Source organism: Artemia franciscana, chromosome 14 (assembly GCF_032884065.1).
Source record: "Artemia franciscana chromosome 14, ASM3288406v1, whole genome shotgun sequence".
NCBI classification, from domain to species: Eukaryota; Metazoa; Arthropoda; class Branchiopoda; order Anostraca; family Artemiidae; genus Artemia; species Artemia franciscana.
In genome coordinates, this window is record NC_088876.1 from 36,669,593 (window position 1) to 36,684,730 (window position 15,138).

Below are 15,138 nucleotides of genomic sequence, written 5' to 3' on the forward strand. Positions count from 1 at the left end.
CTGAAAGCTGGAATTCGCACAGGACTTCTACCCGGTTAATAACAAGATCAGAGGAAACTGATGATCCAGATTTGATTTATGGGAGGATGTGCGCATATAAGTAAAAACAGATTCTTTATCGACAACACACAAAAAAATCACCAAAAAGGCCTTTAATCAGACTAGTTCTCATATATAGTTTGTAGCCTACTTCACATAAATTGCAATTAAAATCCCCTACGATCGTACATTGAAGCCCTAAACACTTTATTTTTTTCTAAACAATCCTAATTTTTTACACGACAGGGCAAATAGACGCTCAGATTCATCATTGTTGTAATTTGTTGGTAAATAAAAATTTGTAAAAAGACAACTCTCAACTCGAATGGCTAAATGATGATCACTTGCTTGAAACAGACTAGACCTAAGTGACGACAACACAAAAATCCCTAAGCCTCTGGAGGGCCTTCCTCTGGTATTAAGTCTTTTTGCGAGAATGCATTAAGAGATAGGAAATTTATCACATGAGTCATGGGCTCACGGTTTTGCGGCTTGTAGGGTAGTTAAGGCTATAGCAAATATGGCCTGGAGCTTTACAACTTACACAAAAAGGACCGTTCTTACACGGGAATTCAGAATTTGACTTATAATCACTAGCTCCGCACTTGGGGCACAGTATAGTGTTTGTGCAGTTTGCTGAAAGGTGGCCAGTCACATAGCAGTTAAAGCATTGATGAGGCAAAAACAAACTCCTGGGTGGGAAGCCGCTCATAGCCGAATTTCACCAACTCTTGAACGAACTGATCTAAGTCTTTTTATGATTTGAAATACACTTTGAATGTGCGTGATGCACCACAATTAGGTGTTTAGATGCATTTCGGGATTAAGTCCTTCAGTGACGAGTCAACCAGTTCATCCAGTACTTGTTTAACAACAGCAATTAAAACAGGCTCTTTAAGTGTAACATTTAGAGTGGGCTCAGAACGCTTTGCCTTTCAAAAATTAGACTAGCGGTTTCCTTAAACGAAGTGACAAGCTTCCATTCATTCTTACCACAGCGTAACTCAGATACACTGCTACCAGTGCTAGGACAAAGGCTTCTATAAATGCTTGGCGCTCAGTTGGGCCTTTTAGCTCTTTTGGAGGGTTTTTTAGTATTACGGCATACGAGGGCTCGGGCATTGAGTCATAGCTTTGGGGCAAGACCAATGACTGGTCTGAGAGGCTAGTTGGGACTTCACATGGACTAGGAATCACAAATTTCTGGATTTTTACGTTTTGCTTGGCAGCAGCAACTAAGGTTTTACACATTTTAAAAATATTATCTTCGTCTTTAGAGTGAGTCACCATTTGTGTTTGAACATTTGGTTTGGCATAGAGAACTTTTTTTGATTGGATGATAGTATTGCAATCAAAGTAAGCAACGCCTGCCTTTTGAACTAACTTTTGCTTAACTCCATCAATTAGAGATCGGCTTAAAAAGTTCAAAACAGGATTCAAAATTAATTTGTCTTCCATTTCACACTGTTCAATTGTTTATTCAAATAATCCTGCCTCACTTTTTTTTCTCTCTCTCCTTTCCTTCCTTTTTTCTCCTTTCCTTCTTTCCCTTCTCTCTTTACATTCAATTTAAGTCCTCAGACCATCAAGTATGTGAAAGTGAAAAACAGTCAGACTAGTTTATATATTGACACCTTGACAAACATTCACACAAGTTTTAATTAAAACGGATCTTTTGCCAAATTTTGCGAGATCAACGATGTGGAATTAAAATTCATACCTCAGATTATCAAGTAAGTGAAATGAAATATAATTCGATTAGTTTAGATGTTGACACCTTGAAAACTAGTTCAGTACTAATATATATAAATATATATCTATATATATATATATATATATATATATATATATATATATATATATATATATATATATATATTTATGTTTTAACTTCACTGCTAATATAACTAACATAAAGCCTTTAAAGTGTGTTTTGAGAATTTGAGAACCTGCCCCTCAAAGTAAAAAGAGCTAAGAAATCTTTGGGATCTACAGCAATGGTTCCATGCCAGTGGTGTAGATATCTCTAAGAGTAGATGGTGAGTAAAAGACAAAGTATCCCTGACACCCCAAGGACCTTATCCATGCACACACCTGCTACAGCCATGTACACCACAAACAGACAAGAGAAAGAAAAAGTGTGGGGTGTCTTATTGCAGAAATACTCTGGACTCCACCTCCTAGAGAAAGTTGGAAAATACTGTCTAAAAATTTACTTTTTTTGCTCTCACCTCCTCCCTGGAAAAATTTTCTAGTACCTGTCCTGAGGGTCATACCAGAGTTGCCATCTGGGGTGAATTTGCGCCATTTGGATGCTTTTTTGAGGCAGTTGCTCACTGAAATTTTCAAATTGGCACATTTTTTAGAGAAAATCGTACATTCAGTGAAATTTCACAAGAAAAATGGTACTTTAGGGGCATGATTAAAAGCCAGACATTTTGCAACACTGGGTCATACCATTGTAAACATAAGATTACAATCCAAATAAACCAAACTAAATAATATATACAAATATTTCAAATGAAAATAATAGTTACCACAAACATCAGCAGTAAAATTTTGAAAAAGCACACTCAATTCACCATTATAAGAGGACACTTCTTGCAGTGCTGCATTCCCTTCAGTAGTTGTCCAGTTCAGTAAATCTTGTGATGAAGATAATTTTGATTTTCCCAGCTGTGCTACTGTGGCTTTTAGCTTTTTTAATTCAGAAATCAATAATTGTAGCTCTGTGTGGCCTTTACTGGCTCCAATCAATCGGACACCACTCCTAGAAAAAGATCAGCTGTAGTCATCACACACTTGCACATAGAGGGAGTGAAATTTCTTCTCAACAATTTTACTAAAGCTGGACACCCAACCCTGAACATATTAGTCTCAATATTGCCCTTTGGTAATCCAAATTTTTTCCCTCTGGGATAGGAACCTAAAAACGAACCTTTAGAAAAATCCAAGGATTTCCCCCTCAAATTCAAACTGTGATGACCCTCTTCTTCTATTTCAGCAAACCTATGGCAAGGGGGTGTTAACAGGGCCCTATGATTCCCTTTTTTTGCCCTTATGAAAATACCAAAGTAGTTGTTCTTTCCCCTTGGAAGAAAAAAATCAATGTCATGGAGGAGCATCAACCAACTTTGAAGTGACAGGGAGCCCAAAGGAATGTGAGTCCAAGAGACTTTTGCCAAAGAAGAAGGAGGATAATGAGCTATGAGGAGAGGCATGGATCTTAATTTTTTACTTAAATAATAATTGATATTAATGACAATTTTCCTCTCAAACAGAATTTTATCACTTGTTTTATCAGAGCCTAAGCATTCAGCGAAGCTGTAGGGGAGTGGGGGGGCGCCTGTCCACCCACCTATGTGCCCCTATCTATTGTTAAACAGAGGGCATTCAACATATGAAACTAAAGAAAACTGAGCAATAAGAATGGCTACAATTACAGTCGTTTGTCATTGAATTATAATCCAACAACTAATTTTGGATTACACAGAAGCAGACAACTACTTTATTTATTTTACAAGATTTAGATCTAGTGGAGAGGTAAAAGGTAGGTATATATAAGAGATTTCTTGTAACTTTAAGCACCAAGACCATGTCTAAGTAGATTTTCTAGGAAATAGTAAAAGATTTTGAGGTGGTTGATCTGTTCTTCGACTCACAAGACAAAATACAAGTTTCAAAAGACACACCAGAGTTTTAATAAACACTTAACCAGCAAAATAAGAAAGCTAAACACTCCTATCAAGACAACATTGGTGGACTCTAAGACTCTACTGCTCTGCACAAATTTACTTGCATACTATTCCAAAGATTACAGTTTCCCAGTTAGCAAAGAGGAACAATGACGGTTTAGATGCATACCATCTGTAAATCACTAAGAAATCTGCATGGCGCAGAGGGAGTTGACATTGGAAACAAATATCTTCTAGGAGTCAAGGGCTTGGAATTTTTTCTAGAAATATATCATTTTTCTGGAGTTTACCAGTGGTGCACAATTTTTACATTCATAGCCTTTAATTGGGAGGGAGTCGCACAAGAAGGGGTGAAAACAAAGTCATCCTCATCTATGGATACCCTTGTGCCTTTATATACATTTTGAATAGTTTTGAGCACTGGTCGCCCCTAACTTACAAATTGACCCAATGCACACGAGTTACGTTTTTGATGCAGTATAGAATCCTGCAATGACTATTAACTTGTTATCATATTTGTCAAAATTTGTATTGTGCAAGGGATGGAGGTGTTGAAGCATTTTTCTTGATATAAACACTTTTTTCTGGATGTTTTTTGAACAGCCCTTTCTCTGCATATGCCCTTGTATCTGTTCATGCAATATTTTATAGTTGAGAAGCATTGGTCTGTTAACACCTAGAAACTGACATAATACACTTGCATTGCATTTCTTGAAATTGTGTAGTATCCTGTAGCAGCTTGTTGGGTGTCAACATCTGTGCTACACAGAAGAAGGTCAAATAGTGATGTCATGATGTAGAAGCTGTTTTGGGTTACATGTATAGCCACATTTATGTCTTTTTGAGACAAAAATCAAAATTCCTAACTAGAATAAATTTCTGAACATCATCATCAATCAATGAACTTATTATGGACTAGAAATACAAAACTGATTAAACACTACAAGATCAGAGAACCATATATATCAGTTGAGAAGCAAATTCAAAATCATAATTCAAAGGTTCACAACCACCAGTGGCACAAATTACTTCTACAGTAACCAAGTGATTTGTTTTATTAGTAATTGTTTATTTATATGTAATGTTTGATTTATTTGTTGACTCCTTTGTTTTGTGATTTTTCTCAGTTTTTTTCTTTTCTTTGCTGTCATTATTTTTGTTAATTCAATGGGTAATCAATAAATTAATTCATTCAATTCTGTGCTCTTTCAGAAGACTTAGTTACAATTTTCATTTATTGTGCCAAGTCTGTGGTGTCCAATAACTTCAGAGCAGTAGAATCTTTCATACCAAACTTTTAAATTAAGGTCACCTGCAATACAAATGATGTTGTGGAGCAGGACTGAGTCAATTACTGATCGAAGGTTATCATACAACTCATCTTTAATGGCATCATTTGCAAGTGCATAGCACATGATCAGTGACATTTTGACATGGTTAGAAGCACATCATGCATACAGTTCTCTTTCAATAATTGATTTCCATGAGCATAAGGTATTTGTATCTGTTGGACATAGTAATATGTATTGACCATAGGAATATCCATTAGTAGAGTAGATATTCATGAGCATAAGGTGTATCCATGATATCCATGTGGATATCAATGAGCATAGTCAATATCCATGAGCATAAAGTGTTGCTAGCTGTTGAACATTTGTAGCTTTAGATATTGCTACAATTCCCTGTAGATATTGCTCCAATTCCAGCAAGGTGACTCTCAGTTTTCTGCTACATAACACTTTAAACATTGTATACCCACTGTTCATTCTCTTCTCACCATCTTTCAACCTAGCAACATTAATGGCAACTATGTCAAGTTTGAACTTCGTGAATTTGTACAGGACTTGTTTGATTTTTAACTGTGCTGTCATGGTTTCTAAAATTCCATAGGCTGATTTATCTTTGCTTAAACCTGGTTAATAAAATTTTAATATTTTAGAAAAAAAGCCTTTGATGTGGCTAAAAGTCTACTGAAATAATACTTGTTTTTAAAAAAACTAGAACCAATGAAAAATAGATTGAAATCCCAGAATTATACTAAAACGTAAAAAAAAAGAAATATCCAAATCTAGATGAGCATAAAACTGTTATGTATATAAACTTCAAACCCATAGAAATAAAAACACTTTGGTAATACCTTCCCAAGGTACTACTTTTGAATATAGTAAGGAGTATCTCAACTAGAACTTTACCCTTCATTTTTATAACAGTTACCCTTCACTTTTATAAAGTCTTTTCTGAAATTTATTTAAGACCTAGTGCCCTTTTGGGAAGAAAGAAATAGAATTGTTTGTGGCAAATATGATATTCTGCAAATGGCATGGGAGTAAGGTAAACACACTACTCACTGTCTTTTTCTGCTCTTTATAAATATAATAGGCTCATCATTCTACTCAAAATTGCACTAACACTCCTCTTGAAGGTCCCATAGCCCTAATTAATATACTTCTCTGTTGCTCTGCATCAATTGAAGCTTTTTTTTCTTTTTAAATGGTTTCCTTTAAGCAGCAAAGATCTACTACCTAATTTTGGGCATAAGCCTACCTAATTTTTGATTACAAAAGTCTCAGATCTGTTGAACATCAAATGTCATCTGAAATGATTCAGGAATTACCTTAGTTGCAATTACCAGCAAAATAAGGTGGTGACCTCCTGTAGATTTCTTCATATACCCAGTATGATGGTTTCAGTTTATGTTTGAGTCCCAAATAAGCTTCTAGATAGTATTGGCCCAATCTTTGTCATCCCCAGCTTTAAATGAATTTATAGTAACTGTATTTTCTGTCAACCCATTCTTCAGTGACACTATTCAAACATTAGGAAATTATATTGCTCTCTTGGTAAATTTGCAGTTTATAACATATTTTTGCATTCTATTTTTAAGGGCTCAAAATACCATTTGGAGCCTTTAATGGGGTCCCAAAATGTAAACATAGTTGTGTCAGTCCATAGTTGCCGAAAATTTAACAAAACTGACTATTGAAAAATTGGGAATTTCAGCTGATTCAGGAGTGGTAATTATTATTCCTCATAGTTTTTATAGTAAAATGTTATTAAAAAAAAAAAATTACAGAATTTTTTTAGAGCCAGAAATCCCTCAAAAATGATGGTATAGCAAAACTAACCTCATTTTTGAGGCGTTTCTAGCTCTTTTTAAAAAATTTCAATTTTTTTCAAAATAACAATTTACTATTAGGACTAAGGGATATAATAATTACCATTCCTGAAGCAGATGCAAATGGAAATTTTTTGATCACTACCCCCTTTTTTAGAAACATGCTTTTGAACTTTTGGTGACTAGGGACTATTTTGAGCCCTTTAAGTTCTCAAAATGGAATTTATCTGAGAACCAATTATTAAATTATGAAAAAACACACAAAACACCATTAAGCTATATATTCACTTTCATCTTAGCTAAATTATGCTATAAACTGCAGATTTACCACTCTCTTCTTCAAAACCAGGGAAAATGGAATTTTATACTGTGGCCTCTAATTTGGCTTGGAGAAAAGTAATAAATACTTATTTCACTAACCAGGATTTCAGCAGCTTCTGGGTTGTTATTAAATCACCCCTCTTTTGACATAATTTCAGGGTGGGCAACTTTAAAGATTATTCATTTGGAGCACAGTATAGCATGGGGACATGTGTACAATGGAAGTAAACATGATTTGATTAATGAAACTTACCTCATATTATAAAGCAAGAAATAAGCTTTTGGGTATTTTTTGTGTGCAAACCTACAGGGTTTGCACACATAGGGTTGTCTGTGTATAGGATTTAAGTATATGTGTAGGACCATCAGATGGGGTTGGGGAACAAAGCTGTTCAAAGGGAAAGGGGCAACCAGGAAAGTTGCTCAAGGCACTATTGCTAGAGACTTACCCATTTGATTTGGCTTTATGTGCTTATATTTGAGCTAGGAGGAGGTTGCTGTAATTAATTTTGCCCTGGAAATAATCAAACTTAGAAACAGCTCTGGTTGGGGATGGTTGGTTTTATATTTTTGCATAAAATGACTATCATATTTAGAAGGAGCATAAATGGGCATCCAGTAGTGTATTCACCTTGTCACTAATGAGTAATGGAATCTAGAGTGAAAGTTTATTTTAGGTACTTTTGGCTATCTTGGACAGGGGTTAGGTTAGGAAAAAAAACTTTCAGGGATGGGTCTATATGCTAAAGTATGGGTAAATATATCATAGTTCATGTAATTGACTTACCAATAAGGTGAACATACCACTTGATGCCTTTTTTATGCTCTTTATGAATATGATAATTGCTTCTATTGCAAATTCAAATATAAGAACTTTTTGAGCTCTTAAAAACAACAAATTTTATTGGTTATTTTACCAATTAGAGTTATTGGTTATTTTACCAATAAAGTGAACATACCACTTGATGCCTTTTTTGAGTTGTTTACAAATATAATAGTTGTTTCCATTGCAAACTCAAATTCAAGCACTTTTTGAGCTCTTGAAATGATGAATTTTCAATTAAAGTATGAGTTATCAGTTGTTTTGACAAAATAATACTATATCTTCTCAGCACTATTTTCTTGGTTGTTTTCAACAAAATAATATTATATTTTCTCACTGTCAAAATTATTTATAATTAAATTGGCCTAGGTCAAAAAGTACTTAAATTTGAACTTGTAATAGAAGTGATTAATATATTTGTAAAGAGCATAAAAAGGGCATTGAGTGATATGTCTACTTTATTGGAAGGTCAATTATATGAACTGTAATTTATTTACCAAAGTATGTCCCTGGAAGGTGTTTTGAAGTACCTACCTCTAATCCTTCTTCCTCTTGAATATCCTGACCCTTGATGACCTTTAAAAACATTTGTTATAAAATTAAAAACTTGCAAAATAGATTTTCTGCTTAGCCTACATGAAGCACAACAAATTTGTTTTCAGCTTCACACCCTTTTCACAAGCCTTTCACATAGACCTCTCATGTCAGCGAATTTCAGGGCATTATAGAGGGAGAAGGAGTGGAGGTAGGCAGGCCTAATTCAGAATACCTTCCTGGGACATTCTTTAGCCTGTAGACTCATCCCTGAAAGTTTTATTTTCCTAGCCTAACTACTAATAAAAATAGCCAAAAGTAGCTGAAGTAAAATTATACCAAATCTTGTAACCATAGGCTAAGTCTAGCCGGTATTTAGGTCTCATGCTCCAAATACCTTATTGAAGCACAGTTTAGGGTTTGTGAATACTCCTTCAAGTTTAATATTCAGCCAAATATCCTAATCAAGAGACATATCCTTTAGTCTATTGTCATCCCGCAAATTTAATTAAGAATACCCCCCCCCCTTGCAAAATTTTATGGTTGCTTCTTCTCTGCAGATCCCCCACTTGCAATTTCATCTTCCAAGCAGAACAACTGCCAAGGTAATGAAAAGGCACACACTTGAAATTTGGCTACAAACATTTTTAAGATCCAGTAGATATACAAATACCTTCTCAAAGCATTTCCTGCTTTATCCATTTTTCAATTCTGAAATAGGCTATTCTGTAAATTCCTATGTGGCTAGGATGGATCGCAGAATATGCATAAATAATAATATAGATGGCAAACTACAGGGATTTTCCAGAGCAATTTCTTAACCTGAAATCTTTGCATGGCAAAATGTTTTGAACGTTAGGAACCCGTTATTTTCCAAGTTCATAATGCATCATTATTTGTCATCATTGAATTGAAATGGTACACCAATAGGACGAGACTTAAAGCTATTCTGGAACATCCAAATGCCACCTTTGTGAAAATCCGAAATTTAAACGAGAATTTCCCGAAACCATTCAGGTGATCATACGCTATTTCCACTCATAAGGTCGAAATTATAAAAGATTCGCAAGAGTCCGAGGGTTAAAGTAGTTAATGTTTACCCCCTGTTATTACAGAGAGTTAACGCTACAAGTTGATTGTAGCATGACTCCGGTAAACGCGATAGTGATGACAACATTATTGTTGTCAATTTTCTTGGTCGGATCATGGTGCAAGAAAAGATACCTTGAGGGGCAATCTCAAGTGGAAGCAACCCCCTCGTAACGACAATTTATCAGCAGCTAGCCACCGATAAAAAACACGTCGAAATTTAAAAAAAAATTTGACGGTATAAAGCCGGTACAACTGGCGCGGTGGCACGCCACCGGTCAGTCTATAATTAACCTCATGTATTTGCAGTGATTTGTTGATTATTGTGTAAAAATAAGCTAACGTGCTAAGGAGCTTCGTAAAAGTCTAATAATATTGAGTTTTAACCAGGAAATATGTAAAATTCTATATATATATAATATATAAAATTCATTAAGTTCAATTTTATCTATTAAAGCTACGAGCATGAGAAAATGTTGGTGATTTTCAAAAAAGGACGGAAAGACCCCAAAAAGGCAAAGTTACCTTAAATTAATATTGCGCCCTAGGATTTAGCATATCAGAGAATCCAACTGTAGAGTCAAGCTCCCATCTGTAAAAATCTGAAGATTTGGTATTGTTTTTTTTTTTATGCCAGAAGAATGATCACCGATGCGTGTCTATTTTTTTTCATAGGACATAGTACAAAAGAACTATTCAATGTCGGACAGTGCATTAGAAAGCACAATAGAAAGCGGGTGAGGTAAGGCAAATAGGTAAGACATAATTATTTCTCCAATGCTATCCGGCTGATGGAAAGAAGGACAGTAATAAATACACGTCTATTACACAAATATACTGCTTAAGATGTCCATAGTCATAAAAATGGTGGTTTATCTCCCCACCCCCCAAAAAACAAGAATTTTAAATATTTACACAATCAAAATGCCAAAAACATTTAATACTTTATGTCCATCATAATTTCATCCATCAACACAGGTATTTTCGAGACAAAGCCGTGTCTCGCTCTTGGGAGAGTCGGGGATACAGTAGGCTAATACAAGTAGCAGCTACCATTTTTTTTTATTATAAGAAATTTTTTTGCCAGGTTAACGCAAAAGAATGACATAAAAATTGAATTTCTTTCTAAGAAAACTGTTTATGCCTGATTAATGCTGAAAAAATATAGACAATCGGATTAGAATTTTATCGGATCAAATGACAGAAATTAACCAATTCTGATTCTGATATAAACAGCCATTTTGTCGAATCTGGCCTCATAGAGCATACTTGTATAAAATCAACGAGCTGTGGAAATGGGCAGAATATGTGCATAAATGGCATAAAATGGGCAGAAAACAGATTCTTCCAGAGCCAACCGTGGTTTTATCTATTTTCCCTGTTATTAGCATTAAATTACTATTTAAATTTATCCTGAACGAATATAATATGTAAAAGCACTGCAATTTCACCGAAAAAACGCAAGAATTAAAGATTATCGAAAAAAAACTTCAACGGAATATTCCGCTAACAGTTATTAACAGCCATTACTGCTTAAACATTTCAACCCAGTTTATTCTTTCATATTGAAATTTGGTTATAGCATTCCCTCTCCCCCCCCCCATTCAAATGTTTTATAAAAGGTTCAATAGATCACCATCTTACTCTATTCACATAGTTCAATAATACTTAATATTATTCTCATAATATTTAATAATTAATTAAATAACATATAATATTGTTGCAAATTCAATAATATTTTCATTATTTGACTACTTAAACATATGTTTGACTATTTAAACTATTTTCATTTACTAACTATCTTCATTGATAAAAAAAAAAGAAAAAAAGGAAAAAGAAAAAAAAAAGGAAAAAGAAAAGAAAAGAAAGAAAAATCAAAAAGAAAAGAAACTTCCAACAACCACTTTCAACTGTGATGTGATGTGATAAAAACCCATGATAAAAAATTCTAAATGAATAAACACAATTGTAATAGCACTGCAATACAAATTTAAAAACAATTACTTCCTCCTTGATGGTTCTGTAGCTGTCGGAGGGGGAGGTGGACCTCTAGCTTCAAGCTCTTCGAGATAGGACATAATCATTTCAGTTCTCTCTTCAGCAACTGGCTACAGGACATGATACCTTTTGTCTTTTTTAAGAATGTCGATTATATCTCGTAGGTGTTGCTCGGACTCTTTTATCGAAGTCATTGTTGACAGGTACTCTATCATACATCCATCCATCCTAGGGCGGAACTAAGGTAGATAATGATAGAACTAAGGGATTATCAAGATATTTGGGTTGACTCATGACGGACTTGTATGCAAAACGGGGGACTGAATTTGCCTGGACTCAAAGGCGAACAACTGACAAGCCTAATAGGCTTCCCCACTTGAATTCTTAGGCAGGCTATCATGTTTTAGGATTGAATCATGAAAGACAGGTACCCTGGAATCAGAGGCGATACCAGTAAAAAAAATTACTTGTAAGAGCATTTTGAAGTCTTCCGTGGCTTGCGCCAATTTGTCTTTCATGTATTCATTGAATTCTTTCCCGCATTTGTGTTCACTGCTGGAAAATTTCAGATATCATGGATCCTCTTTGATAAGCCTTTTGGCATCTTTCCAATCCGTATTTAAGTCTATTTCAGGAGTCTCGTCCAGCATTTTTCTAAACAATAACAGGTCAGTTAAGCCAGAAAACATTGTCAACACTTTCGGCACGGTGGCGTAAATTCACAAAATTTAGGGGGAGGGGGACGTGTTTTTTTTCAATATCTAGAAACTAGAAATAAAGACTAGAAACAGGTGTCAAGGTCCTCTTCAATGACTTATAGCCCCCCCCCTCCGAATACAGAAGTTACTAGGCCAGAAAAGAAAATGATGGCTAAGGTTTGATTTTTATAAAAAAATTTTAATTCTTTTCTGTTTCCAAGACCAGAAATACTAATGCCTCATAATTTACAACCGTAGACAATAGATTATCGTTTTCTAAATTAAATTACGCAGACAAGGAACTGCTTCTACTAATATTCAACAACAAAAAAACATTTTTTTTAACTGAAAGTAAAGAGCGACATTAAAACTTAAAACGAACAGAAATTATTCCGTACATGAAAGAGGATATCCCCTTCTCAATGACTAGCTCTTTGCGAAAAAGTTTGACTCTTTGTCACAGGTGTACTTTTTAAAACAATAAACAACTTTACCGTAAAGAGCGAGGCGTCGAGGAAGGGACAGCTTCTTTCATATACGGAATGATTCCTGTTCCTTTTTAAGTTTTAATGTCGCTCCTTGCTTTCAGTTAAAACATAACTTTTATTTGTTTTATAAAAAAGAGAAGGAGACTTGTCATCATTTCAAGCTGGTTTTATAAACTCCTATAGATTTGTCTCCGCAAAAAAAAACTTACTGCTAAGATAAACCGAAATAATAATTCCTAAATCGTAATTCCTGAGTCAGCGCAAAAACACAATTACGGCAAATTTTTCTTACGAGACAGTTTTTTTTTGACATGTCGTTTAGCTTCTGGTAACCTCCGGTATCAAAAATTCAAGCGTGTCTGGGCCCTGCGAATGAAAAGTTTTGCTAATTTCAAATATAGACAGAAAGATAATTTTTTGTTTTTCTTAGAAAAGGAGGTAGGAGGAACTGTTTTGCATTAAAGCAGCATAAAACAAAACACACATTTGAATTAACCAAAGATTAAAAACCTTTTCATTCGATTCAACTGCTTCCCATTCTTTCTGCTAAAAAAATGACCCAAAAAGTTTCAATATTGGTGATATATCGCATTTTATAACGGCATTACCAAGACGAATTTTAGTAAAGCTCGTAGACAAAAAAAAATCAATTAACCCCTTAAACAGCTCTCTATAAAGAGAGCTATGATGTGATGAGAGATTTAAATTGTAAAGAGAGATAGTAGGATCTGTAAAGATAGATATGACGGCATTACCAAGACGAATTTTGGAAATACTCGTAGATGAAAAAAAAAATCAATTAACCCCTTAAACAGCTCTCTATGATGCTCCAGTGAAAAAAGGGGGACAAAACTCTGCTTCCCACGTAGAAAAGTGTTTTTCCTCTTAGTTCAAGCAGGGGGGCTGTAATTCTAAATAATTTGCAATTCTCAATAACTGTACTTCTCAATAAAATAATTTTTTTTTGTGCAATAACTTTATTAAAAATATTAGTCGAAACAATAGTTATAATACTTGAATCAGCTTTAACTGCTCAACCAGCTTCAATCAATACAATCTCAGTACAATCTTAATATACTCAGTACAATACAATAGTCAATCATACAATCTTGATAAGCTATGCAGAGAGACTAGCAATGTTTTTGTCAATAAATGTACATAGCATTTCTTTCCACGCTCCGGAAGCTGAAAGGCAGCTTTCACATTTTGTTCTTTGATGGCAAAGAAGTGTAGCAGACCTTTTGCCGACGATGAACTCTTTAAAGGTTTTAAAACCTTTAGAATCCTGATCATAGGCTTTAAATATTTGCATAAGGCAAGGGTTATTTCCATGTATTTTCAAGTAAGAAGCCAAATCTTGAAGTCTAATAACCCCATCCTTTTTATTTGCAATCTTGGCGAAGCTATCTAGGTCTGCCTCCAGGTCTTTTCTATCAAACCCATATTTGGATCTTAAGTTGGCCACTCCTATCAAGCCCGATTCACTTGGCAATTCCAATTTGGTTGCTTTCATCATAAGTTGACAATCTTCAAAGGAATAATCGACAATGGGTACTTCAAGGCATTTGGCCATTTCAGAGCGTACATTAGAGGCAAATATTTTCGGTTCTCTTTTCTCTTCATCTGACGGAACATATGGAGGTAAAAATTCGATTTCAGCATAAGTAACAAACTGGGTCATAGTGTACAATACAGTCTTCCATGCTTCAGGTCCATCCCAAGTCCAAGTTGGAGTGTCAAGCCTATTAGGATACCTAATGCACACAGGTTGTACAGCAACTCCAGGATAAAATGCACCAGGCTTGAAAGTGATTAGAGATTTCCCGTTTGAACAGGTTCCCTCAGGAAATATCAAAGTCTGTTGCCAGGAATCCTCAGATGTTGCTCGACGCACCATCTCTTGAATCGTTTTTAATCGAGAATTGGGATCTTCTCTATCCACATATATTGGCTGAGTAAAATTGACCAATTTTCCAAAAAACGGCAATTTCTTCACTTCTTCTTTTGCAACAATGGAAGGTGACCCTAGGAAGAAAACTACAAGCGAATCATAAACCGACGAATGTGGTGCCAGTACCAGAATGGGTGCTTCTCTTGCCATCGCTTGTCTCCCTTTTACTCTTACTCTGAAACCAGAACAATAAAAGAGCCCAACCATTATTTTAGATACAATGGCTCGCAGCGTTCGTCTCGATCCTTGCATAGGCTTTGATTTTAGTTGTTCCTCAGTTGTACCCAAAAGCCCAATAGAAGCAATCGAATAAGATGTAACTAGGCAAGTGGCAACACCAATCACTCTCAGAGGAAGAAGGACGACAGACGAGATAAACATCTTCAT

At 35.0% G+C, this 15,138-nt stretch overlaps 2 protein-coding genes across 4 annotated transcripts in view; both read right to left on the bottom strand.

The window, feature by feature from the left end:
• The window catches only part of LOC136035659 (uncharacterized), a 47,040-nt gene extending 35,236 nt beyond the window's left edge, over positions 1-11,804 (bottom strand). The window contains exons 1-2 of one of the 3 annotated variants that reach the window (XM_065717568.1): positions 11,621-11,804; positions 2,622-2,809 (exon numbers count right to left, since the gene is read on the bottom strand). In XM_065717568.1, the coding sequence (XP_065573640.1) occupies positions 2,622-2,809; positions 11,621-11,700 (268 nt within the window). In that variant the 5' untranslated portion in view covers positions 11,701-11,804. Of the gene's footprint in view, positions 1-2,576; positions 2,810-9,200; positions 9,306-11,620 lie in introns of those variants that run through there. The other 2 variants (XM_065717567.1, XM_065717569.1) reach the window with 2 other exon arrangements.
• A 2,113-nt stretch (positions 11,805-13,917) lies between these two features.
• On the bottom strand, positions 13,918-15,138 carry LOC136035793 (lysophosphatidylcholine acyltransferase-like). The gene has a single exon (XM_065717765.1). The coding sequence runs from the start codon at positions 15,136-15,138 to the stop codon at positions 13,918-13,920; it is 1,221 nt and encodes a 406-aa protein (XP_065573837.1).

Excerpts from the sequence above, each read along its gene's own strand:
- LOC136035793 (XM_065717765.1), bottom strand. The coding sequence starts at position 15,138 with ATGAAGATGTTTATCTCGTCTGTCGTCCTTCTTCCTCTGAGAGTGATT.